Source organism: Centruroides sculpturatus, unplaced genomic scaffold, assembly GCF_000671375.1.
Source record: "Centruroides sculpturatus isolate CEXI.00-Female unplaced genomic scaffold, Cexi_2.0 scaffold428, whole genome shotgun sequence".
NCBI classification, from domain to species: domain Eukaryota; kingdom Metazoa; phylum Arthropoda; class Arachnida; order Scorpiones; family Buthidae; genus Centruroides; species Centruroides sculpturatus.
Genome location: NW_019384614.1, coordinates 500,271 through 525,675, shown reverse-complemented (window position 1 = coordinate 525,675; position 25,405 = coordinate 500,271). Strand labels below are relative to the sequence as shown.

The window sequence follows — 25,405 nt, the reverse complement described above, 5'->3', positions numbered from 1 at the left end:
TCTATCACGTGACGCCTGCGAGGTATAGTGCAAACAGAACGAATTCTTCCGCCACGAGAAAAAGTTGTCCGGAAACGCGTCAGAGCTGTAGTCACGTGGGCGACTGACGTCGAAGCCAGGTCACGTGACACGCTGTGTGCGCGTCCGCCCTGCAGTGTGCAGTTCCACGACGAAAACAAGCTTCAGCGATGGCGGTGCACAGTCGGTAAGTAGTCCTACGATTTTTTGTTTATAGCGTTTTTTAAATTAGTTTGCCATCACATATTCGATGTGTTTTGGACATGTCTAGCATGTATGTCTCTATTGAAAATATAATTAAGAGGAAAATCGTTGGTGTATCCTAACTAAAGCATTACCTTTTTTTAAATTGTATTTAAGTAAATAACACAATACATTGCATATTTTGACAGAACAATATTGCTAAGTTTCTACTGAAGTTTCTGAATATTTACTTTTTAATCTAGTTCTAACTGATTAAAAATGCATTATAACCTGATAATTCTAATCTCTAGTATTGTTTAAAATCAAATTCATTTCTGATATATATAACTTCTATTTCAAAATTAAAATTAAATTATCATATCTGTATTTTACATAAATTTCTTTTTAATTTTGAAAATGTTATATATTGTACAGAGTCTAATATAATTTTAATTAAATAATTTACTTACTATGAACATTTTCATTCTCTGAAATATGCATCCTTGAGGAAATACTTGATTGTGGAGTAAAGTACTAAAAATAAAAAATATATAAAAGGCCAATTTTTAAAATAATTTTAATCTTGAAATAATGAATAATTAAAATAATTACTTTGCAAAAAAAAAATTTAATCTAATATATCTTCTTTATTAATATTTCTATGGTGTATAGATACTATAGTATTATTGTTTAAATCAATTCCCAATATTAAATTTCTCAGTTTATTAATTAATTTATTGGAATAAATTTAACAATATCATTGAACATACTCCAAGGCAATTAGCAAGTTAGATATTTTGCAAATTTCATTCATTAATTCTAAGTATTAGATATTAATAATACCTAAGTTTTTAACATTGTTCCATATACACAATGGAATCTGTCAATTCAAAAAGACCAAAGTCCATATTTTATCAGTATTCACTTTATGAGTGAAATTGTGTCTCTAAGGCAAGCTGCATCGTGTAGTACATAAGATAGACTAAAATTTCCCTTCAGTGTTACATGGGAGCATGTTGAAATCCTGAGACAAATCAATAATGTCTGATGTCCAGGAATATTTAGCCCTTATTGAATTGCTCTAACCATTCACTCATTATTTGGTGGTAACAGAACCATAAAAACAAATCCTAGGAAAATTTCATTCTTAGTTTAGTAAAATTTTTCAAGTATTATCTATTAATTAATAATTATTACTTTATAAGAGAGACCTGAGCTACAATATTTTGGTGTCAAATTATTAGACAACAATATTTTCTAAAGTAATTTATTTTTCTAATAAATTAACACATGGATGTGACAATATAATGCACATCATAAATATGAGTCGTCAAGTTTATGACTGGGTCAGTGGAAACAAACTTTCTCATACTGTAGAATAATGTGACACCAAACTTAGCTGCTCCTACATTGTGTGATGCTCAAGTACCTCTTAAAGCTGCCAAAGTTCATGGCATGAGAAAACTCTAACCTATTTCTCTCAAAGTGCACAAGAGTACCTAAGTAAATGTATTGAGTGAAGAAATTGCCAGTTATGACTAATCAGAAGGAGAGTAAGAAAAGAAGGATATGATACCCAGCTTTACTCACAAATGTTGCATATAAAATTTTTTCATGCATTCAGAAAAATATTAGAAAGTTGTCTACATAGAAAATGAAATGTAAATACACTGGAGATTTAATAAAAAAAAATAATTCTTATTTGTAAGAAATAATCTGTTATTTGTCCAATTCAAAACAGGCTGAAGTTCAAAGCTTTTGTTCCTCACTGTTGTGAAAACCTTGTCAAAAATGCAGTTGCCACTGCCAATAAATAGACAAATTAAATGTAATTTATCATTTAGTTCAATCACAAAGACTGTATCTTTCAGTATGCTCATACAACTCAGTTTTTTGCAAATGCAGTTTATGCAAAATTAGGTTTGCTGAACATTGGCCCTTTTTATACTGACAGCTTTAATTCAATAATGAAGTTAAACACACTCTTTTGTGTGTCTTCCTTCACTTATATATATTTTTTGTAACTTTATAATAAATGAAATTATCTTTAAATTATATTTTTATATATAAAATAAGATATCATATTATAGAAAGATGAAACATAACTACTAGAATATAATTAAAAACAATGACAATATTTATATTTAATTTCAGAAATAATCATACCTCCTCAGAATTTGAGCTTTGTTGTTTACTTGATAGAGATTCTCTATCACTCAATTTTGTACTATTAAAAATATTTTTATATTCATCAAGTGAAGAACATGTAGTCAAAGCTAATAAAATTAGCATTAGTAAGCTCGATTTTGAAAGTTCTACAGCATTTCGACTTGAAAAAAAACATCAAAAAGTTTATTAAAAACAGGCATTTATGAAATAAAACATATAATTTATTAAATACAATGAAGCATTGAAAATCTGGATGTCAAAAATCTGAATTCAACTGTCAAAAAATGAAAATTAACCTTTTCAATGGTAACTTGATTATTAATGTTCTTTTGGCTTTGCATTGTTGATGTTCTAACATTCATTCAGAATTCAGAATTTTTTACTTTTTAAATTATGATTACTTTTGTGTATTTTTCTTAAATATAGAGATTATGTAAATTATATTCTGAATCTTTGTAAGTATTCCTACATTCCTTGTGAAAAGATGGCTTGATCTTAGAATACCTAATCTTGAATTACAGCATATTTGGAATTTACAGTATTTAAAATGCTAATTTAAAAGTATATTTGAAAATTTGAATGGAGGTGGTGTCAATTAGATCTGGATTTTTGATGCTTCACTATATAATTACTGATTATTTAATGGTATAATATTTATAACTAATAAATAATTAATACAATGCATTATAATACATATTTTGTATTTATTCTTTTCTTTGAATATATGAAACAATATTAAATTATTATTTGGAAAACCTTAGCTGCAATAAAACGATAATATAAAGCAGTGGCGTGCCATCCTTGGAAGCGCCAATTCCCTTGTATTTTCTAAAATATTAAGACATATTGTACGATTATTTTGTATTTTAACATACTTTGAATTAATTAAAATTAATATTTTATTATAACCGCATTATGTATCTTATTACAAATTTCTATACTACATATGAAGAAAATGATAAGATTGCTATTGTTTATTCAAATATCAGTGGCAGAATGGAAGTGCTGTATTGTCGAATGTGGGACAGTTTCCAAGCAGCCAGATTATATGCATTCACACATGTGCTTCACAGAGCACCAACCTCACACAGTTTAGCTGGTGGATGCTACACACCATAACGCTTTCGATGATTCTATTCCAGACCAGATCTGGGCTATTAACCGCCTGCTTGCTAGATATTTGGCTGCCCTCGCCCCATTATGTGAATCGCAAGTAGATTTATAACTTAACCCAACCAATAGGAGTTTACTGGTATGTTTTTATGATAGTTCTGTATAGTTAACAGGAGTTTTAAAAAAAATCCATTAAAATATTTGATATATTTATTCTGCTTTTATTTTGCTCTCCCATTTTGTATAACAGATTTCAATGTTAAACTAGTGATATTATGATTTAGTATGTCTCATCTATAAGGGGATGCAGGAAAAAACTTGCACAATTCTTGTACAATGTTAAAAAATTAACTGTTATTTTGGCAGCATCATTTACAACTAAATTTAATGAATGAGATGCACAAAGTACAGAAAAAGCTGTAGAATTTATTTTCCTTAAATTTATGATTTATGTATCCATTGTCATAAAATTTGTCTTTCCACTTTTTTCCCAAGATTATAAATATTCAAGTACAAAGTAATCAGTTTCAACTTATTTCTACTTAAGAAGTAGTTAAATAATTAAGAGATTTGGGAATTAGGGATATAAATAAAACCCTGCTGAAAGAGCTGGACTATTACTTAAACAAAATCTTAACCAAACCAATCTCTAGCCAAGTACAGTGGGGACTGATTTCTTCATAATATTAGATGTAATAAAGACAGAAATTTTTCCAGTTCAATGAGAGTGACTGAAAAGTAAATTTTGGAAATTTCCATGGACACCTAGTCCTAAAACGAATTAGTTAGAAAATAAACGATGGACAATCTATTAAGTTTAACATATTTAGATTTTTACAGCTACGACGAGAAACGTTTAAAATTTACAACAACCCTGTCATGCCCTTCAAGGTATATTAGTGATGCAACAAAAGAGGTATTTGACATTGACCAGTATCGAAACCCTCAGAACTTGGCAGTTTGCGTGTATGTACGCACTGCAACCTACTCTGATTCTCTATTAGCCACTCGTAGGGAGCTATTTGACTAAGTGGATTGTTTTAAGGTTTAAAAAGTAAAGAATATTTTGTTATTTTTATGTACGTTTCTTTACAAAGCTATATTAATTATAATTTTCTTTAAAAGTATATTCATACAATTGAAGAATATTTTGTACCAGGTATGTACATCCACCATTTTATTTCACCAAGCAAGTTTTCATTATTTTATTTTTAATTGTAGCCCTTATATTGTGGCTAGCGATTCAGAATGTAATTGTGATCTTAAAAATACATTTAGAGAAGTCTACAGTTTTTATTGGCTTATCGAACAAATGAATATGAATGAACCCTAGACCATCACTGACATGCAATTAACTGATTGCCCCTGGAAGTCGGCTTCTTACAGAAACACAGCTTCCCTATCATCAAATGTCATGGCACACCACTGATATAAAGCAATTTCTGGTTTGGTAAGTTTATTGCTTAATTAAATTATAATCAGAAATTCACTAAAAGCATATTTACTACTTCCAACACTAAGCATAATTTCTTTTAGTACAAGATTAATGATTTATCTAAAAAAATCTAATATCATATTTTCTTAATTCTAGGACACCATAAATTCTAATATGTGCCATGAGTTTAAAATTGAATATTAAGATTTTTTCTACAAAGGAAAAAATTTTTAAATAATCAATTTTATTTAGTTTTAAGTAATGAGTTAGAAAAACAACAAATGCGCAAGAGAGGTAATGTTTTGGACTGGAATTATTTTGGACATAAAAAATTGATTTTAAGAAGCATTTCTGAAGAAAAAAATGGGTAAAAAGTACATCTTAGAATCAAGAAAATGAAGTATTTTTAGTTTGTAAAGTGAAACAAATAAAAATACTATTCATTCATATCCTATCTACATAATCCATTATTTATCATTTAGTGATGGTTATTATTTATTTTTAAGAATATAATTTAAAAAAAATTATTATCTTAAGTTTTAATTTGTCATTAATTTTCAGTATTAATATTATTCATACCTGGAATAAAAAGCTAATAATTTACTTTCTACCAAAAGAAAAGAGTGACAAATTGAGTCTTGATTTGAATCAACAGATCTCATTTTCTCTAAAACCTTCTGCAACAAATTTATACATTCAGTGCTCAAGCTAGTTGTTACCAATAATCTTTCAATGGCCTGTATAAAAATTTATAATACTTTAATGTACTGTCAAAGTTAATTTTAATATATAATTAATTATTATTTAGCTGATTTTAAAGACTGTTATTATTACATAGATCTGGAACTTTGAATAAGACTAGCTCATCATTTTTAGAATTCTAGATCCATTATAAATTGTTCTTAAATCTAAATTGTCAATGCTTTATGTTCCTTATTCTTTTTCAAGAAAATGAAATTAAATATTTCACTAATAATTAATCTAAAATTTTTACTTGAACTACTCAACTTTCTTCAAATATGTAAATAACAAAATAAAACTTGTTAGATAAATTTAAAATACAAAATAGTTCAAAAATTATTTGAAACAAATTAATTTGAATTTTTAATGAATTTTTGTTATATAAATTAAAATTTTGTTATATAAATTAAAATTAATTTATATAACAAAAATTCTACATAAACAATTTATGTAAATTAAAGTTAAAATATACTTTTAAATATCTGGTATAATTAAGTTAAAAATTAAGCAATCATAACTGTATGTTTCACATTATTCATATTCTTCAATGCTAGGAAGGATTTGATTGCCAAGATGATTGAAAAATTTGCACTATAAATCATTTAATTTACCAATGAAATTAGATAGTTTCTGGAATAAAATTTCCATAAAGTTTTCTTTAAACCATAATTTTTATGAACAGAAATACTGTTCTAAAAAATAGAATTATCATGGAAATATCTAAACTAGCAATTAAACAGGGATTTGTATTTAATTAGAACAGAGTTCTACTTTTTAACTATAGTATAAATTACAAGAAAAAATCAATTTATAAGAAAATCAATAAAAATTTTATTGCAAAATCCATATAATTTCTTTATATCATTTATGTAAACTAAAGAAAACTAAAATTAACTATTTTCATTTGATTTTTCAAAAATCTCTATTTTAAATTTTTTCTTGCAAATTTTATTCTTTATTATTTAAAATTTTATTATCTAAATAAACATATTTCAAATAATTAAATGTGAGACTTCAATAATACATATTTTGCTAGAAAAGTTTATTTACCAAATCTGTAGTCTCTTATCTGACATCTTGATCACAATATGCATTTAAAAATGCAATTTAATTTTTCTCTTCAGTTGCATAGCCTCAAAAAGTAATGAGTATAAGTGAGTAAGTATTATATTTTTAAAAAAGATTACTTGTAACTATCAAAACAAGATGCACTCCAGACCTAATATCATTTACATACTAAACGTTAGCTCAATGGGCTAACATTTAGAAATGGAGTACATCTTAGAGTATGTAAAAGATATTAGGACTGGAATGCCAACTAAATGTTAGCTTATTGAACTAACATTTAGTTGGCATTTTTGCTATTATTTCTGATTTCCATCATAAAACATTCTAAAATATTTAATAAAAATTTGTTTATCTTCATTAAAATATTTTAGAATATTATGTTTATGTTCAATGTTATGTAATGTTGAGTGATGTAATGTTTCAACATGATTATGTAAAGTATTAAAAGATAAAATCATGTAATAAAATTATTATAATCTTAAGCTATCCATTCTAAAATTATTACATTCATTTAAAATTAGCTCTATATAAGTTACAAATAAAGATATTTCCTTATAATTTGTAATAACATTTTCATTCCATTGAAGAACACAAAATATTGTATATATGTACAGTACCTCAACAAGAAAAGTTTGTTCTTTTTTTCTCAAACATTCCCATGTATCTAGAAGTTTAGATAAGAAATGACATCTTTTATCATACGATTCAATTTCTTTCATTCTGTAAAATTCAATGATTTAAAATTAACAATTTACTTTTAGTGATTAATAGTAATGAAAACAAAAATGAAATAATGAAACATAACTTTTACAGTAAAATATGGAATAAAATATCACACATATTTGAAAAGTTATATTTGATATCTCATTCTAATATAACTAGGATATAATTAACAGTAATATTCTAATTTAATAGCTCCTCTCATTAAATTTAACTGATGAAACACCTTTTAGTGGTAAATAATAAGCAAGCTCTAGTTTGAGAATGAAGAAAAGTAAATGGTAAAATATAAATAACAAACAAAATGCTAAGACACTAAATACTTAATTGAAATAGTATTGCAAATATAGTAGTAAGTATTGTAAATAGAAATCAAATGATATTTAAGTTTAAACAATAAGAGTTTTCATTAGTTTTTTATGTTGAATAAATCTTTTTGGTGCTATTCAAAGTTGTGTGTGATTGAGTATATACTGGAGAAGTTACATTTTTAAATAAAACTTGATATGATTAGATTACAAAGTATTGACAATAATAATGTAACACTATTTTAAAACAATTTTTGATAGGAAACTAACACTATGAAGGACTTTTTATTTAGGGCAGGAGTTCTTAAAGTTATTAATCTGTGGACCATTTAAGCCAAGTCATGGATGAACTGTGGAACTCCTATGCCCTGTCCACTCCCTTATCTTGTAAATATCACCTTGAATTTGTGCCATAATATTTTGTCTGTCCTGTAACTTAATATAAAAGATATGCAATATGTGAAGATATTTTAATCCTCTGGCTAAATAACACAAAATTGCTTTTAGAACATAACTATTTCAATCTTGAGGACTATCTGCAGAATGTTCATGGATGTGTCTACCAACCATATTTTGAGAACCATTAGTTTAGAGGTTACATCAAACAACAATGCTATAATGAAATTCTTTTAAGTTTAAAATAAAAATTTCATTGTCAATCTTTCAGTGTTTTCTAAAATTTTATTTGATAAATGAGATTTTTCCACGTAATTTTAATTTGTAAATTGAATTGTTTAATGTTGTATGTAAAAGTCAGTCCATTACATATAATTATTAATTTTCTATTGTAGATTAAACAGTTGTTATATTATTAATGATAATAAATTATTTGAAATAAATTTGCTATATTTGAGTTCAAAAACTTAAATACAGGTTTTCATTTGTTTTATCAAAATAAAACTATTTTATTTTTCAGCATAATTTATTATTCTTTTTTGAGAATAAAAATACATAAAATATTGATTTAAAACTTTTAAATTGTCACACTTTGGAATCATAAATTTGGTTGCAAAATAGAGATGGCCACTTAATTAATTTCAAAAACATTATTCTGTGTACTCTTTAATACTTATTTCTAACTACAAAAGAGGATGGTCTGTTGCCAATTTTATGTATAAACTGCAAAAGCAAATGTTGTAAAGGAATATTCACTTTTTCATGGATAAGACACTATCATACATAAACTACAGCCTTTAGTCAAGTTTTAGGAAATGACTCCAGAATAAAACCAATAGGAAAGGAACATCATCAGAAGTATAACATTATTTACATAAATCTCACTTTATTATGTACAAGAATTAATTATACACCATTTTATTAGTCTTTTTTGCCAATTTTCATGTATGCTTTAAAATTACTATGAACAGTATATCACAGAGAGACAAAATGCAATCAGAAAATGCATACTTAACTTTATTTCATATATTGTATAATTTTGTCGGATGGTAATTTTTTGTATACTATTGTTTACAATGTAAAATTATATCAATAAAAATAATAAAAAATAAAAAAATAGATATGACACAGAAATTGTTTTGCCTGAATACTTTGTTTCTCTATGGTGCCACACTTTACAAAAAGCATTTCAGACTCTTTAAGTTCATAACAATTGCACAGCAGTATCTTACAATGAATTTTTTCCATTCATAGACATTAAAAAATTATAAACATAGTATACCAAAAAGTCTGAAAATTTAAAATATCTTGTAAAAAAATTTTTTATGCCAAAATCAAGAAAACAAAACATTTTAACAAAAAACCTTTTCACTCTCATTCATTTGATATGACATATCAGTTATCAGCTCCTCCTTCCTCCATTATCACAATCATTATCATTTCATGTGAATTAAATCTAATAAGGCTTAGTACTATCTAATCTGATTATGTAACATATTGTCACATGATTGTCATTATTATAAATTTAAAGTTTGATAAAAAAATAATTAATCTTCTTAATAGCTACTCTTGAATCTGCTATCAATTTGTAGGACTTATCAGCCCACAGTTTTCAATTGGAAAGTTCACTGAGATTTTATTAGACCAATATGTACATTTCAGGCCTATTATTATCCTTCGTCAGTTGATTTTATCTCACGTATTCTTGTCTTTTCCAAATTGCATTTGATATTAAATTTTAATTCTCATTTGATATCTTCCTCATTGTTTCTCTGGCATGCAAATATCTATGTTTAGAACACACAGATATTTGTGTGCCAGAAAACAATGAGGAGGATACCAATTGAGAATTAAAATTTGATATCAAGTACATTTCCATTTATTCATTAAAAAAAACTCCTTTTAAGTGGTTATAAAAGTGAATTAATAATGAATTTATAAACACATATCAAATAAACACTTTTTACAGTTATCTTCTTTATTTTCATAAATTGCAATAAAATATCTTCCTGTTTTTCAATATTTTTTAAACAATTTTTTCAATATTGTACTGATATTAAAGTATAATTGATTATGCAATTAGCTACTGACTACACCAAGCAAATACCTAAGGTCACATTGATCCCATATCAAAAAAGTTAATATTTATAAAAACTAACTGTTAGAAAAAGATAAGTGCAATGAAAATTTTCAGTGTCATTACCTTTAACTTAATTATCAATTATTATGAATACCTTCTGTTGAAATAGAACTTTTACTCACAAGTGAATTGCTGGACCATAAAGAATCTTCACAAGGGATACAAAAATACCCAATCTTCGCCTAACCAAACATAATGTATCTTCTTCAAGATTACCAATTCCAATAAATAAATAATTTAAAAACTGTAAAAGAAATTAAATTTATTATATTATTTTTTAATCTATAAAATAAGTATTATCAAAAAGTATATTATTGAAGATATGATTATTATTACATAAAAGTTTATATTGTATCAAAATTATATAAATCAAACATTGCATAAATTAAAATAAATGGATGGCAGATGGCAAGATGGTAAAGGAGTTAGCAACTACTCTGAGAAGCCCAGGTTTGAGTCCAAATCAGAAACTTCAAGAAATGTACTAGATATATCACACCTCATCCCTATTTTGGGCTTGGGCAATCTCATATGTGTAGTAGAAAAATGCTTTCTTAGTGCCCACAGAACAAAAATTAAAACAATAAGAAAAATATTGGGATAGATGTATATAAAATTTCACACATACCTCAGTAAAAACCATAACAGTTCCATCATTGCATTCCACTGTTCTATACATATTAAAAAATTGTGCTTGCATCACTTTTTGAGAAGCAATAAGGGGTGAAAATAACTGTACCATTACATCCTTACTAATGGAATGTTTAGTTAATTTATCATTTTCCTATATTAATAAAAACAAAAATATTGAAATATTTTATATTAATTTTTAAAATATTAATGAATATAGATAATAATATAGATATAGAATAAGATATTATCAAAAAAATAATAATCATTCCTGTTTTTAAAATTGTTGATAAAAAGAAAATGAACAGTTCAATTGATTTGGATAAAATTTATAAATTATATACAATATATAATTTATGACTTTTATGTAATTTTGATAACATCTTTTTAATAGAATTATCCAGTTTTTATATAATGAAGAAAAAATTTAAAATCAAATTACTCAAAAGAAATGTTATTATCATTAATTCCTTAGTAAAAATATCAGTTGATGTCATTTAAAGTAGCTCAGCTGGAACCATTTAAATTTAAATGTTCTCAATTGAGATGATTGAAATGATATGAGTTGGTGATAAATTATTTCAATCATTATCATTTGAAATATTGTCAAGTGAAATTTAACATGAACTGTTTATAATCACTTTAGGACTCATGTACATTGATAACATTAAGCATAATAAGTAATAAGACTGTATTAAAAGAAACCCTGGTTTTCTCAACTCTAACATTAAATGGTCATGTCAAAAAAAAAAAACCAATAATAATAACTGTTAATGATTGCATGTTATCAGCCATATGTTGAGACTGCTTACATAAAAAGAAAGCATAAAAGAATATATTTATCTGAAAATAAAGAAATAATGATAACAATAATCAACAATAATCAATTTATTCTTTTATATATATATATACTGGTAAAATTACATTCTTGATTCTTGATAACTGGATCAATGACTAAATACATCAAACAAAACCTTTACCAACCGGTAAATAATTTAATGTAAAATTCAACAAAATATTTTCGATCTTACACAAGATCTACATCATGTCAACAACATTGTTTCAATTATTTAAAAATTTTGAAATTGGTTCTGCATATTCCAATTTAGAATGTTTTTGATCTGATGCAGATATTGCATAAGATCAAAAATGTTTGTCAAATTTTACATTAAAATTATTTACTGGATAGTAAAGATTTTGTTTGATGTATTTGTATACTGTTATATTAAATTAACTAATTATAGATTCAAAATCTTAAATTACTGTAAAACTCTTAGTTTAAAAAATTATTCTTATCTAACAGCGATGGTGACAGTGACAATCTTTAACTATGATAACAATATTACAAATATTGTCATAATTTGCACTTATTCTTGTCACAAGTTATATTACTGAAATTTGATCTAAAATATAAACAATCAAACTCAAAATTTTTAATTATGATGTTATATAAATATTCAGCCATAATATTTATTCTGAATGAATAAACATCATCATAAATGATTCTTTTAATTTAAAAAAAATCAGAAACATCCTTTTAATTTTGAACATGATGTGCATTTATTTTATAACTAAAAACACACAATATTAGATAGCTAGTAGTAATTGATAATTAATATTTTTATGCAAATTTTATTTTGTTTTTTATAGCATTGTATGGCAAGCCAGTACTTTTTGTTGACTAAAAGAATATAAAAATTATTTAAAAAATAACATTAACTCCTTGACAACAGATTTTTCTGAAATTTTGTTTATTTATTTACATGTGGATATCAATGGAAGAAGCAGAAGCACCTCAAAACTGTTAAATCATTGTATAACTTCTTGAGGTAAGCTATATACTGTATAAGCTTAAGTAGCCAGTGGCATATTATACCTTGATGAAACTCAGGCAAATTTGAATTAGAGGGCCCCATGTAGAATTCTGATGACAAAATTTAAAATCAAATTATTCAAAATAAATGTCATTACCATTAATTCCTTAGTAAAAGTTTTTGAGGAGAATTCCCGGTTGCCTCATTCATTTTCTTAACATGACTTCCGGCAGTTAAGTTCGATACCCCAATGCACCCTGCACCTGCACTACACAGACAATGGCTGTGTTCAGCAGACTCAGCAGTTGTAACCGAGCAAATCAGTAGCTGTTACATAGCAACCTGGATCTGCCGAACGACAAGTGACATTGCATCGGAACAAAAAGCCTCATCAGTCAGTTTCAGGTAGCGATAGGTAGCGTAAATGAAAGATGCTACCAAATGTGATGTCAAAACACCGAAAGAGCACTACCGTAGAGGACATTCAGCAGAAAAATACTCTATGGTTCCAGAACTGTTGAGTCTGCCAAGCGCAGTCAATCTAGGGTTTCCAGATAAGGCCCAAATTCTAATTCTTACCACAGTAATGAATTTTAAAAGACTGGTTTGGGCCCCCAATTGGTGAAGACCAGTAGCATAACACACCACTATATGTAGCTTATATACAGCTTGAGATGTTTGAGCTGTAAATATGTATTGTGAAGAAACATTATAAAATGATTAATATTTACTTTAGGATTAATTAAGCCATTCTGAACTCCAACCGTATAAAAATGCTGTTGTAAACTCTCGTCCATTTTCATAAAAATCACATCATTCAACTCATCAAATACTAAAATGCCTTTCATGATTAAAAATCTAAAACAAATTGATTAAACTGTTTACAAACACTCTACATCACTAACACGAGATACGATATAAACGAATTTCTTAAATAAAAAAATAAAATTACGTTATAGTAAATTAATAAATCGCATTTAAATTAATTATTTTTCAGATTCTGTATCTAAAAATTGTATTAAATTTATATATTTTTTTATTGATTTATTTTTAACTATTTCGTTTTATTCTGCGCTCGGGAATCGTAAGAGAAGAGATGTAAACACGAGTGAGAGAGTGGCGGAAGAAAATTGTGTTTTAAGCTTCTTTATATATAATTATGGCCACGGGAAGTACAGTTTCGAGTGCTAGAGGTTTATTTACGGAATCCAAGCAACGTTTATCTGAAAGAATTCAAGTTAACGTAAATAGCGCAGGATCCCTTACGAGGCAAGTCATTCGAGGATCTAAAACTAATGAAGTGAGCACATTTAATCATTTTTTTTGTTAAGAATAGAGAATTCGGTACCGAGAATTCTGTAAATTTAACTTTCGATTCATCCCTTCTGTTGTTCATGCCAAATGTATACAATAATATTACAAGGTGGACAGACTCCCGTTCTCGAATTAGAGGACACGACACCGCCACGTGTCGTGTCCCTGATAAGATTTTAGCAATAAATCAAAAGAAAAAGTTATCTTAAAACGGGTTTATACAAATATAGGCTGGGAACCCCTGACTTAATAGAACTCTCTTCTACACTTCTAATTTTCTCCTCTAGGTTTTACATATAGTGGAACTCCTGTTAATAGAGCATTGATTGGTAGAGCAATCCATTTAAATGCACACTATCAGTGGCTCTTTTAGAGCAGCACCCCATATTAGGTAGCACTATTCTACGGAAAATTTACAGGGATGTATCTTTAATCATAAGGTACTGTACAGTACATCATCACCCAGGATTCTCTATACTACAATTTTTGTTGAGATTTGTTAAAGTAAGTAAGTAATATGATTAAAAGAAAATGAGTGGAAAAATATGAAGAAGAAATTGTTTGTGAATCAAGTAAATCTGTTTTTCATAAAGATGCAGTTTCATTTAAGCATACTAGAAAATGTCTAGAAGAAAATTTTGCCAGCTATAATGCATTTTACAAGATTGAATAAATGATTGGAAAGATTTTGATAAATTTTGACGTTTCCATGTATATTGTATGGCATTCCTAAGACATGTATACAAGGGACAGAATCAAATACCATTAACAATCCCTAGGGTGTTCTTGTTACTTTAGATAAGGTACTATAGCTATATGGACAGTGCTGTAACTAGGCAGGTGCAACAGCTGGCACAATTCAAGACAAAGAGGGGATACTAAAATGTATAAAAAAATAATCAGTATTATATGGACTGTTTATTTTGAAAGTGGTGTAAGTCCATTTTTTCTTCTTTCGAGATATTTAAACATTTGCATTTTAGTTGATTCAAAAATATAAACAAAGTGTACTAAGTTTGACAATGTTTCTATGACTTTAGAAATATGTAAGTTGATTGCATAAAGACTTCTATGTGAATTTATCCAAACTAATATATTCTTTCTGGGCCATAAATGGACTTACACCACTTTCATAATTACTAAACTGTAAAATTCATTAAATTTCTATTATGTAAAACTCAATGTCACTTGAAACACATTGCGTTTTATTCTGATTTTGTTCATATATAATAACAAGAAATAAAATAGTATTGTTTATTCTGAACATTAAAAATATTTACTTATTGTTAAACTATTTTATGATAAATTTATCATTATTATGAGCTTACCATTAGACACTGCTTTTCATTTAGATTCATTACATGGATTTTTTTCTAGTCCATCAAATTGTACATTTGTTGGTAATATTTACAGTTTTACTCTTCTGTTGTAAGGGGCTGTCTTTAAATGATGTCCACACTGAAAGGGAGGGAGGGGTTAAGACAAGTTGGACAAGGAGGGTTGAGTATTAGTGGACATCCATTTATTTCATTAAATTTTATACAATATGCATTTTATTATATTTATTTCAAAGTTTCTTGTATGTTTCATTTCTACTTATGGTATCTATCATTCATAAAGTGATGAAGGTTTTAACAGGGATAGAGTTATGTTGGACATCCATAGAGGGAAAGGGGTTACAAAAACTTGGACAAACTGGGACAAGAGGGGAAAGTAAAAATTTCCAGAAAAATGCACATGTAATTTATGGATAGCCCAAGTGCTTAGACTGTAGAAAATGGACTTACACCACTTTCAAAATCAATGGTTATGCAATGTCATTTACCAATAAATTTTCAATTCATCAAAGCTTATGGTTATTTTAAAATGTTAAGTGTAAATTGTTTATAAATAAAAAGTTCACACTAAATTGTATGTATATTATTTGTTTTCTCAATTTTTTCCAAAAATGGACTTACACCACTTTCAAAATAAACGGTCCATATTATCATTCTCAAATTTTAAATTTAGCTGCCATGAGACAGATTCCATAACATTTTTGGTTAAAGTTAAAAAATAACCAACCAGTTCTATCATATTTGTTTATATATATATTCCAAAAGAAGAGGAGCCAAAAGTAAAATCTTGCATAGGGAACATGAAAAGCTAGTTATGGAACAGAGTCTGAATAAGTTCTCTTAAACAGAGTTGACTATGTAGTGGACTCGACAAAGAGGTCACATTGTACCCCTATCAACGATCTTGGTTACATGTTGCTTGCTCTCTTGGTGGTGCAGTTGATCAGTCAGATTATCACAGAGTTTGACTCAAAATATATACATTTAATCTCCAAACACAATATATTAAATGATGATGGTACACAAAGAAACTTTTGCAACATATTGTATATGCACGTGCTTACCAGAAGAGTCAATGCAAAAATACTTAGTTTCCCACCAGAGTTCAGTGAGTGTTGCCATTGTCTCGAGTTATTTTGTTTATTTTATTTTTCAGTGTTGTTGCTCCTGGCAGCCACAACTGTATATATGTATAGATATACATATGCTAGGTTATATCATAAGCCTGGTATCATCTTGTGTGTTGCAAACACATTGCCTCAAGCCAGATCACACATTAGATTGCCAAACTGCAGTGTATATTACATTGCATAAATGTTGCAAAACTCAAGAATGGTGGATTGAACTCTCACAACATTATTATCTACATTTGGCATAGACAATAGATGTGAGCCAAAGGGGGGAGTCAAATTTTCAATTTACAGAATTCTCAACTTATATTCATTTTTTATACAGTATTTATTTTATGATTTTATTATTAAATTATATCATTTTATTAGACATTAATGCATACAGCTCGTAATTTTGCATTACAAGAATATGCTATTGAAAATTCGGAAGCTGTAAGTGCTTGCTTTCTTCATTCTCTTTTTATGATTATTATTATTATTTATAGATAACACCATGTTTTTTTTTTTTTTTTTACAGAATTTAAAAAGGATGCAACTAATGACAACTCATCTTCAATTACAGTAAGTGTTAAATGCTATTTTTAATTAATAATTCACAAAAATTTATTATGTATATTTCAATGAGTTTGCCGATAGCTTAATTCAGGTAATCAAAGAAAATTTTAATACGTGTTTTTGTAATTATCTGGACATTTTCTGCTTGCAGAGCTTACAAATAACAGAATACTATGAATTTGAAGATGATCACATTGCTGAAAATGTTTAAAATAAAAAATTTTTATTTTAAAAATTTAAAGTTTCACAGATTCTTATTTTCTGTACATGTTTTGAAATTTTGCTCTTGTTATTATGATAATAGAAAAATAATAATTTAAGTATTATCATAAGTTATTATCTTAAAATTCAATAGTAATTTAAAATAAGTTTCAAATATAATAATAATAATATTTGTTATTAAATTAATCTTTCCATTTGTTCTGTTTTGTGTTGCAGTTATTGTGTTTGGATCAATATGACACAATAACAATAGTAAATTAACATTTTTTAATTTTGATTCCTTTAATTAAAGATATTAAAATATAAAGAAAACATTTTTTAAAGAATATTGGACAATATCTTTTCTTAGTAAAATTATTTTTACAGTCTTAACAGTAGTAAGACATGTGTTTTACAAAAATATTTGAGTAGTCACAACAAATATTTACTTTATCTTTAGATAACAGTTATAGATGCTACATTTTTTTGTTTTCTAATATTTTAGTAGTATCCTTTTCTTCTGTTTCATTTGTCCCTTGTAATATCTTGATAATTCTTGCAAATTTTTGAATTGAAGTATATGATGACTTTTTTGTATAAGCAGTTGAATCAAGGATTCACCCAGGTTTTCAAGAATTATTCTTTCTTGTAATTTTTGTTTTATGCATTTCTGGATTTATTTCATGCCATAACATAATGATATAAGCATTTATTATAATCCAAGATTATGTAATGATTAGTAATGTTGTCATTACTGATACTTACTGTAGCATCATAGTACATGTGCTTATGAATGTTAATTTTATTCTTTGGAGCATATGAAACTATATTTGAATTGTTTACAGAATAAAACTTCAAACAGAAAAAGTCTTTTTTGTATGTGTGATCTTTTGGTAATTCTGGCTTTTTTTTTGTACTTAACGTTGTCATATTTCTTTTCAAGAGATCTGTCCCAGTTTGTAAAAAAAATATTGCAAGTTACATCATAACCTTTCATCTTATAAGCAAAATTTAAAACAACTGTTGTTACTTGTTCATAAGTGTTATTCATCTGAAATCTTTGTTTTAGATTGGTTACAACTTATTTAGTGTGTCTTACTAAGCATTATATTAAATATAGGTCATGTAGACCGAAATATAATAAATAAAATAAATATACAAATAACAAAAAATCAAAGGATAATCAAACTATAACTTATAGAAGCTGTTAAACACTTTAAATTTTTGTGACATTTTATAACTTAAAATATTCTAAAATTTTTAAATTAAAACAGAAGTTATAAGTAGAATAAGGCCTTAATGGATCATATAGACCACAAAACACAATAGGAAGGATAAAATACAAAATTGTTATTGTTAAAGTTTAACACATAATTTAAGCTTTAATTTATATTGTATTCATTTTAAATATTTTATATTTCAGATTGGATTCAATTCAAAAGAGGTATGTTATGAATTTTATTCCAAATTTTAAATTTTACTACATTGATTTCCTTTAAGTAAATATTTTTATTTGCTTAATATCTTAACATAAAATAATGTATTTAATGTGCTATGTATTGATATTTCTTTTACAAGATAAGTTTTTTATAAGAAATTATTTATAATTCACGAAATACTAAGAATTTCAAAATATGTTTTGAAGATTTAGTTTAGTATTTTTTGACCATTTTAATATGTCAAATATCCTTTTATGACTAAGAATGAATGAGTTAAATGTACTGTACATAGCAAAAAGACAATGTTTAACAAAGGAAAGATTATTTTAAATATTACAGTTTATGTGGATAAGCTTGGTATAAACCTTTATTGAACAAAGAGAAAGTATGTTTTGAAGAAAAGTGTGTTTTCAAGAAAATTGAATTTTAATTAAAATGACTGAAAATGTGTGTGCAGCATGCCTTACTCATACTTATAAGATCATTGGTTCACATCTCAATAAGTAAACTTTTGCAACTTTAATGCATTTCTATTGCATTGGGAAAAATATATTAATGTTGGTTGAGACAATTTCAATTGAATATGTAAGTTTTAAATTAAATTAATAAACATTTAAAGACAGAAATAAAAATTGGCCATTTCATTTGCAACAACCTAATACATTGTATTTACTTTATGTAGTAATGAGGTCATATCCATTCTTCCAAAAAAATAAATATTGCTCTTCAATTTTTAAAAATGATTAAGTGATGATAATGAAAAAGTGAGATTTGAGTTAAAATCTTGGAAAATTATTACAATTTTCAAGTTTAAGGCTTTTAAGTTATGTTAGGATTGTGTTAATAATCTATTTTTTGCATGCCAACATGATGAAAATTGTAAAAAAAAAAAAACCAATATAGGAACTTTCCTTTTAAATGTTAATTTAAAAAGAACACATAGTAATTGATTAGAAACAATATGACAAACAACAAACTTATACATATTTTATCTTCACATTTGAAGATAAAATATGTTCAAAAACATTCACCTAAATGTCATTTTTTAAAAGTTGCAAAAGTAATTTCTAAATGTAGGAAGGAATACAAAAGATAATTTGATGTCATAATCCCAATAATTTTTATAATATAATTTAAGATTTTTCAAAATTATTTTTATTTAATGTTTAACTAATTATTAAAATAAGAAGTTATCTGCTGTAACAACTTTAAATCTCAATATAATTTATAATGTGAGCATATCTATGTATTAGATTCTATTTTGTTGGTTTTATGTATAATTTTAACAGAGATAATGATTATGTAATAATCAAATGATAGAGTCCAATTAATCATCTGACTATAACTTGACTAATTATTTATACAGATAGTTATCTTGCTCTATCATTTGATTACTGTATTAGTATAATTTGGACTTAGTTTTTTATGTGATTATGAAACATTTACGATTATTATCAATAAATTATTTTTTTAATATATAAATTGCTTTTTAAATCATATAAATTTACTTATATAATTAATTGTCTTTTAATCTAATAGTTAGTATAATAATATGTATTGTATATTATATTCTTTTTAAATTTAACATTTAATATTTTCTTAATAATAATTTCAGTGTGCAAATGATAGAACAAGTTACAGAACAACTTCATTACCTTCATTGTTGAAGATGAAGCTAATGAGAACTTTGAAAAATAGTATAAAGTTAATTTTCATAAAGATATATATATTTTACCATTATATATCCTTTAATAATTATAATTTATGCTTTAAAACTAATTATTCTTGAAATAAACCATTTTAGAATGTATTCTTTATAATCACAACAGTTGTATATATTATTTATTGTAAATAAAATGCTTTAATTGATGTTTTTTATTTAACATTGAATCACAGTAATATTTTTATCTTTATATTGTTTAATTATGAATAAATTTAACTAAAATAATTAAATATTTCAAATAGATATTCAACCTATCATATTTAGTAGAATATGTAGAAGTTTAGTAGAATATTTGCTTAGTCAGAAATAATGGATGTAATCAGTCGACTTTATAGCTTTTGAATATGCAAGTAAATAAATTAATTAAGGTATAAGAATTTGATTTGAAATATTTAATTTAATCTGTTCATAATTTGATTAACTTCACAAATGAGACAGTGGTGGCTTGTCCATAAGGGCTGCAGCCTCTCCTGTATAATATGAAATTTCCTGTTTGTTTTATTATCACCATTCTTAAATTTTTATTAATTTATCATATGTAAATTACATGCTTAGTATATATTTTATTAATAGTTTCATTAATGATATAATTTTTTCAATCCATATTGATTTTTGTCTTACTGAAGCCCCATCACTACAAGTTTGTACCAGCCACTACTGAGATTAAGTGTTGATTATAGCCTTGCTAATAAGGCAGGTTAGGTCAGACAACAGCTGTAAAATGAATATTATAGGCTTAAAACAAAATACAGCCTTTTTTTACTTTTTAATGCATGTAAAGGTCTAAAAAGATATTTATATTTTCACTTATTAAGCGTGCAATAGCAAAAGGCTTAAAAGAAGATATAAAATAATAAATAAGTAAAACTCCGAAAACAACAAGGCAAACACTGAAAACAATAAACGTGAATGTACTGTAATTGAAAATCATCATATTAGTGAAGCAGGGAATAAAAAATCTTGTCAAATTATAATATAATTTAAAAGTTGCTGCTTATTATATCAAAAATATCAATATCGATTTAAATTTATTTCTGCAATAGAAATTTTAAAATCGGAATTTATAAACATCGCTGTATTGCTAAAACATTTTTAAAATTAATCTAGAGGTATAGCCAAGCAGAAAAGTTGTAGAAAGTGAATTATTAAAATTATTCGTTAAAATTAAAATATGTTAATAACATTCAAAAATTTTCACAATGATTCGTGATTGGATTATATTGAAAAAAGTAAAAATTCTTTAACTTTTCATATCTGAAATCAAAAGAATACTCGATTCTGACCAAAACGGTACAAAAAATATCTTGTTTGGGCTTTGCAAATTCACATTTTCCGATATCATTTTAAAATCAAAATAAGAAATGCTATGAGTGACGAACACCTTGATCAAAGTTTAAGATTTGAGATTATCTCTCGTATTATCCTATGTCAGATTTTAATTTTGTATTTTTCCTAGATTGATAGACATTGATAGATAGCGATGTCAGTATAAAAAAAAGCAGCTCTCATGTAAAGGCTAGTCCTGGTCAATAGTGGATCAAAAGGTCTTTAGAGGGGATGAAGAAAGGAAACAATATGACTTAAAAGTTCTTACTAACTGACGTAACCTGCTTTACTCGAGAAAGCCGTAAGGGGTGCAGCTGCGCCCTGCAAATACCCTCTAAATCCATCCTTGCTTTGGTATAGAGTGTCTAGTGTGCAAATGAAATTTAATTCAGCTATATTTAAATCTAACTTAATATATATAAAATGTATCTCTATTTTCTGAAGATTCACTGAGCATTGGTAAAGAACAAACCTTATTAGTTTTGTATTGTATGTCACCGTCACTCTCAACTGATGTTTGTAGTTGTGATTCTTATCTAGTCATTTTTCATATTACATTTTTCTTTTAACTGATTTATTGGGCGTTGAAAAAAAGAGGGAAGCTAAATTATTTTATCGTGGAATCATTTTATAATGAATTCTCAAGCTTGATTTTATTTAAATTTGTTACGATTTGACATTAACTTTAGTTATTGATAAAATGTTTATTGGCATTTAAAATATTTTATAATACAGATATATTTGATAAATTTATTTAAAAAGTCAACTTAAGAAATCAATTTCGGCTCGAACGCATTTTCCTGTAGCAACATCAAGAGCGGTAACTTTAATTTCCGTTTCTCCAAACATCATCCTTGTTAGAATTTCTCTCTTTGCTCCTCGAATTTCTGCAGTGGAACGCGGTAAATCTAACACTAAAGTACCACATTTTTTCACTCCTTCATCCGTAACATAACGAACGTTATGAGAACTACTAGAAAATATGTGAATAACACTTTTAGACTGGGAAGAACGAGCCGGAGCGTAACTTCTAACAACAACGTCACCTTGGGCAACCGATTGATCTGCAACTACAAATCTATCAAAAACATCCGTGCACCATTCTACACCATCTTTCACTATCATTTTTTCTGGTAAGTGATAACCATGAACAAATCTGTTGAGTACTCCAACGCCATAAGTCATTCGTGATCTGCGTATGTTGACGATTCCTGGATCCAAACCAAATAACACGGCACCTCTAAGGATAGCTAAACTTACCCCTTGAGGAATAACAACTTTCAATTTATGAGAAAACGCACCACGAATTGCATATTGTAGAACTTGAGATTCAGCAAATCCTCCAACTAAAAATAAGTATGCTATTTTTGGTATACGTTCCAATACTTTTGTAATTTGATCTTTGATGGCGTTGATAGTTGGTTCGAATAATCGAAGCATGGCTTCTTGACTTAACCGGAGCATCCCTTGCGATGACCACTTGATATTAGGATCGTTAAATTTGCGAATTGCTGCTTCAACCTAAAAAAGAAGATTATCTTACATTAGTGTTTTTTTAATTGTAGAATAGAAATATTGTGTCCGTAATGAAAAATTAACTGTTTAAACGTACAGAATAGCCTTTAGTTTTCTTGTAAAAGTCGATAAACGAAAATGGCAAAGAAATGTTTAGTGGATTGTTTTTATAAGGACTTGCGTTTCGCTTTCTAGCTTCAAAAGCTATCATTAAATCGACAAAACCAGCTGGGCGCTTTGTGCGATATTGAAGCATGATTTCTTCACCAAAAATATTATCAAGAAGCGTTAAGAACTCTTTATCTATCCCAACGGATCCAAATGGACCTCCAGTGGCTTTGTGCAACTCTTTTAGAGTACCTTGCTGATCAAGTAATTCGTGAACAGTTATATCTACAGTACCTCCTCCACAATCCACAACAGAATAGCGTATACCTTTAAAAATAAATTATTTTTTTAGGTAATGTATTAACAGTTTATAAAATATCAATAACGGAAGAACATTTTAAAATATTACCATTAGTTTCTGTTACCACAGGATCCATAGCTCCATTATTGGGTTTTTGAATCAATTTTTGAGGTGAAGGTTCATTAGGAACTAACTGATAAACACGAAGTTTTCGGCAATAGATAGATGCTGCTTCGGGTTCTAGAGCAATTAGTAATTGCTCTGGAAAATCCGGAGATGCTATTCCCGCCTGAAAAAATTGAATGATTTACAACTTTTGATTATGTCTCATTGAAAGGCTGGCACTTGAAATTACTTGATAAGCAGCTGCCCTCATGAACTGTTTAGCTGGTTGCCTCCATATTGCTGGAACAGTCACAACCCAACGAATATCATCGTCAAGGAGTCGAGTGGCCGCTTGATCAGATAGCTCTTGTAAAGCATGTTCTTTGAAGTATCGTAGAGCATGAGCAAAAATCGTTAGAGCTGACATCGATTTCCCATTTGTTGCTGTTATTCTAGTTTCTCTGCTTAAATTCTAAATTTAAAAATATTACAATTTACCTTGTTTAATTACACGAATTGGATCATTTAAAATAAATGTTCAGACCTCTATATTATGGAGAGTCATCTTAAATTTTTCGAAATAAAGCCATTTCCTAGCTTCTTGAGGGTCCATGTCATGATAAAAATCTCTTGCTGTATATCCAAATGAATGAAAATCTCCTTCTGAAGTCATAAGCAAAATAGTAGGAGTTTTTTGAGTAATAATTCCTGGATCTCCTCCTATAAAAAATGTAGAATATTTTGAAAATTTTTGTATATATAAAATTACTTTGAAGTACAAGCTATCGCCATTATGATCTACCGAAATATTTAAAAAGGTTTATCAATTGATTTCTATGCATGTCATAAATAGTTCTAAATATGAGTTTATTTCAAATTAAAAATGATAAAATACTAATATAATTTCTTTACCTTCCCATTTTCTCATCATATGGATATTATCTGGATCATGTGTAAAACTAAACGCATAGCCACTGTATGTGGTACCAAAATCTATAGCAACCACTACTAAATAAGACTGATGTGGAGATGAGGTACCAGAATCAACCGAACCATTTCCAATTCCTGCAACCACTGCTCCATCCAAAATCGAAGAATTATGATCACTTTTATCTTCCTGGACTTCTTCAATTAGATTATCATTCTGAATACCTAAATCTCTAGTCTCTTTACCAGCTTTTCCTGCTTGAAGATATCTTGGAGGTTTAGGGGGCGATTGAGAAAATTGTTTTTGATTATACCACAAAAATCTTTGATTGCGATTTACGTTTTCGCTAGTCACTGGAATCTGTTTCTTAATATTTTTGCTACTTTGATTATACGATTCATTCTCAATCGTACTGCTTCCACTAGGATAACTGGCCATCTTCTTCATCATTTCTTTGACTAATGGAGGACTCTTTAATGCTTGAGTAGGCTCTGAATCTGTTTTTCTCAGAAATTCTATTGAAGTTTGTGTTTCAGTTTCAGACAACATTGATTTACAAAACGACCGAAAACGAGAGCCACTTATGTTTTTTCTTAAAATACTATATTCTCTTTGCCAGGGATACTGGTACCTAAATTGATAATATTTATTTAATTAGTAACTATCTTTTAAGTATAAAATAAATTAT

At 27.2% G+C, this 25,405-nt stretch overlaps 3 protein-coding genes across 4 annotated transcripts in view; 1 reads left to right on the top strand and 2 right to left on the bottom strand.

Moving 5' to 3' along the window:
- The window catches only part of LOC111625336 (Hermansky-Pudlak syndrome 1 protein homolog), a 25,832-nt gene extending 12,210 nt beyond the window's left edge, over positions 1-13,622 (bottom strand). For both annotated transcript variants that reach the window (XM_023368468.1, XM_023368469.1), the window contains exons 1-7: positions 13,467-13,622; positions 10,920-11,075; positions 10,414-10,535; positions 7,345-7,447; positions 5,498-5,655; positions 2,368-2,530; positions 672-735 (exon numbers count right to left, since the gene is read on the bottom strand). In XM_023368468.1, coding sequence (XP_023224236.1) covers positions 672-735; positions 2,368-2,530; positions 5,498-5,655; positions 7,345-7,447; positions 10,414-10,535; positions 10,920-11,075; positions 13,467-13,583 — 883 coding nt within the window. In that variant the 5' untranslated portion in view covers positions 13,584-13,622. The remainder of the gene's footprint in view (positions 1-671; positions 736-2,367; positions 2,531-5,497; positions 5,656-7,344; positions 7,448-10,413; positions 10,536-10,919; positions 11,076-13,466) is intronic.
- A 197-nt stretch (positions 13,623-13,819) lies between these two features.
- On the top strand, positions 13,820-20,406 carry LOC111625335 (BLOC-1-related complex subunit 7-like). The gene is made up of 5 exons (XM_023368467.1): positions 13,820-14,035; positions 16,886-16,948; positions 17,034-17,077; positions 18,696-18,716; positions 20,327-20,406. The coding sequence occupies exons 1-5, from the start codon at positions 13,895-13,897 to the stop codon at positions 20,376-20,378; spliced, it is 321 nt and encodes a 106-aa protein (XP_023224235.1). The 5' UTR covers positions 13,820-13,894; the 3' UTR covers positions 20,379-20,406.
- A 2,046-nt stretch (positions 20,407-22,452) lies between these two features.
- On the bottom strand, positions 22,453-25,405 carry LOC111625334 (heat shock 70 kDa protein 12A-like). The gene is made up of 6 exons (XM_023368466.1): positions 24,702-25,405; positions 24,334-24,509; positions 24,040-24,261; positions 23,793-23,973; positions 23,373-23,710; positions 22,453-23,281 (listed from the first exon to the last, which is right to left on the bottom strand). The coding sequence occupies exons 1-6, from the start codon at positions 25,264-25,266 to the stop codon at positions 22,523-22,525; spliced, it is 2,241 nt and encodes a 746-aa protein (XP_023224234.1). The 5' UTR covers positions 25,267-25,405; the 3' UTR covers positions 22,453-22,522.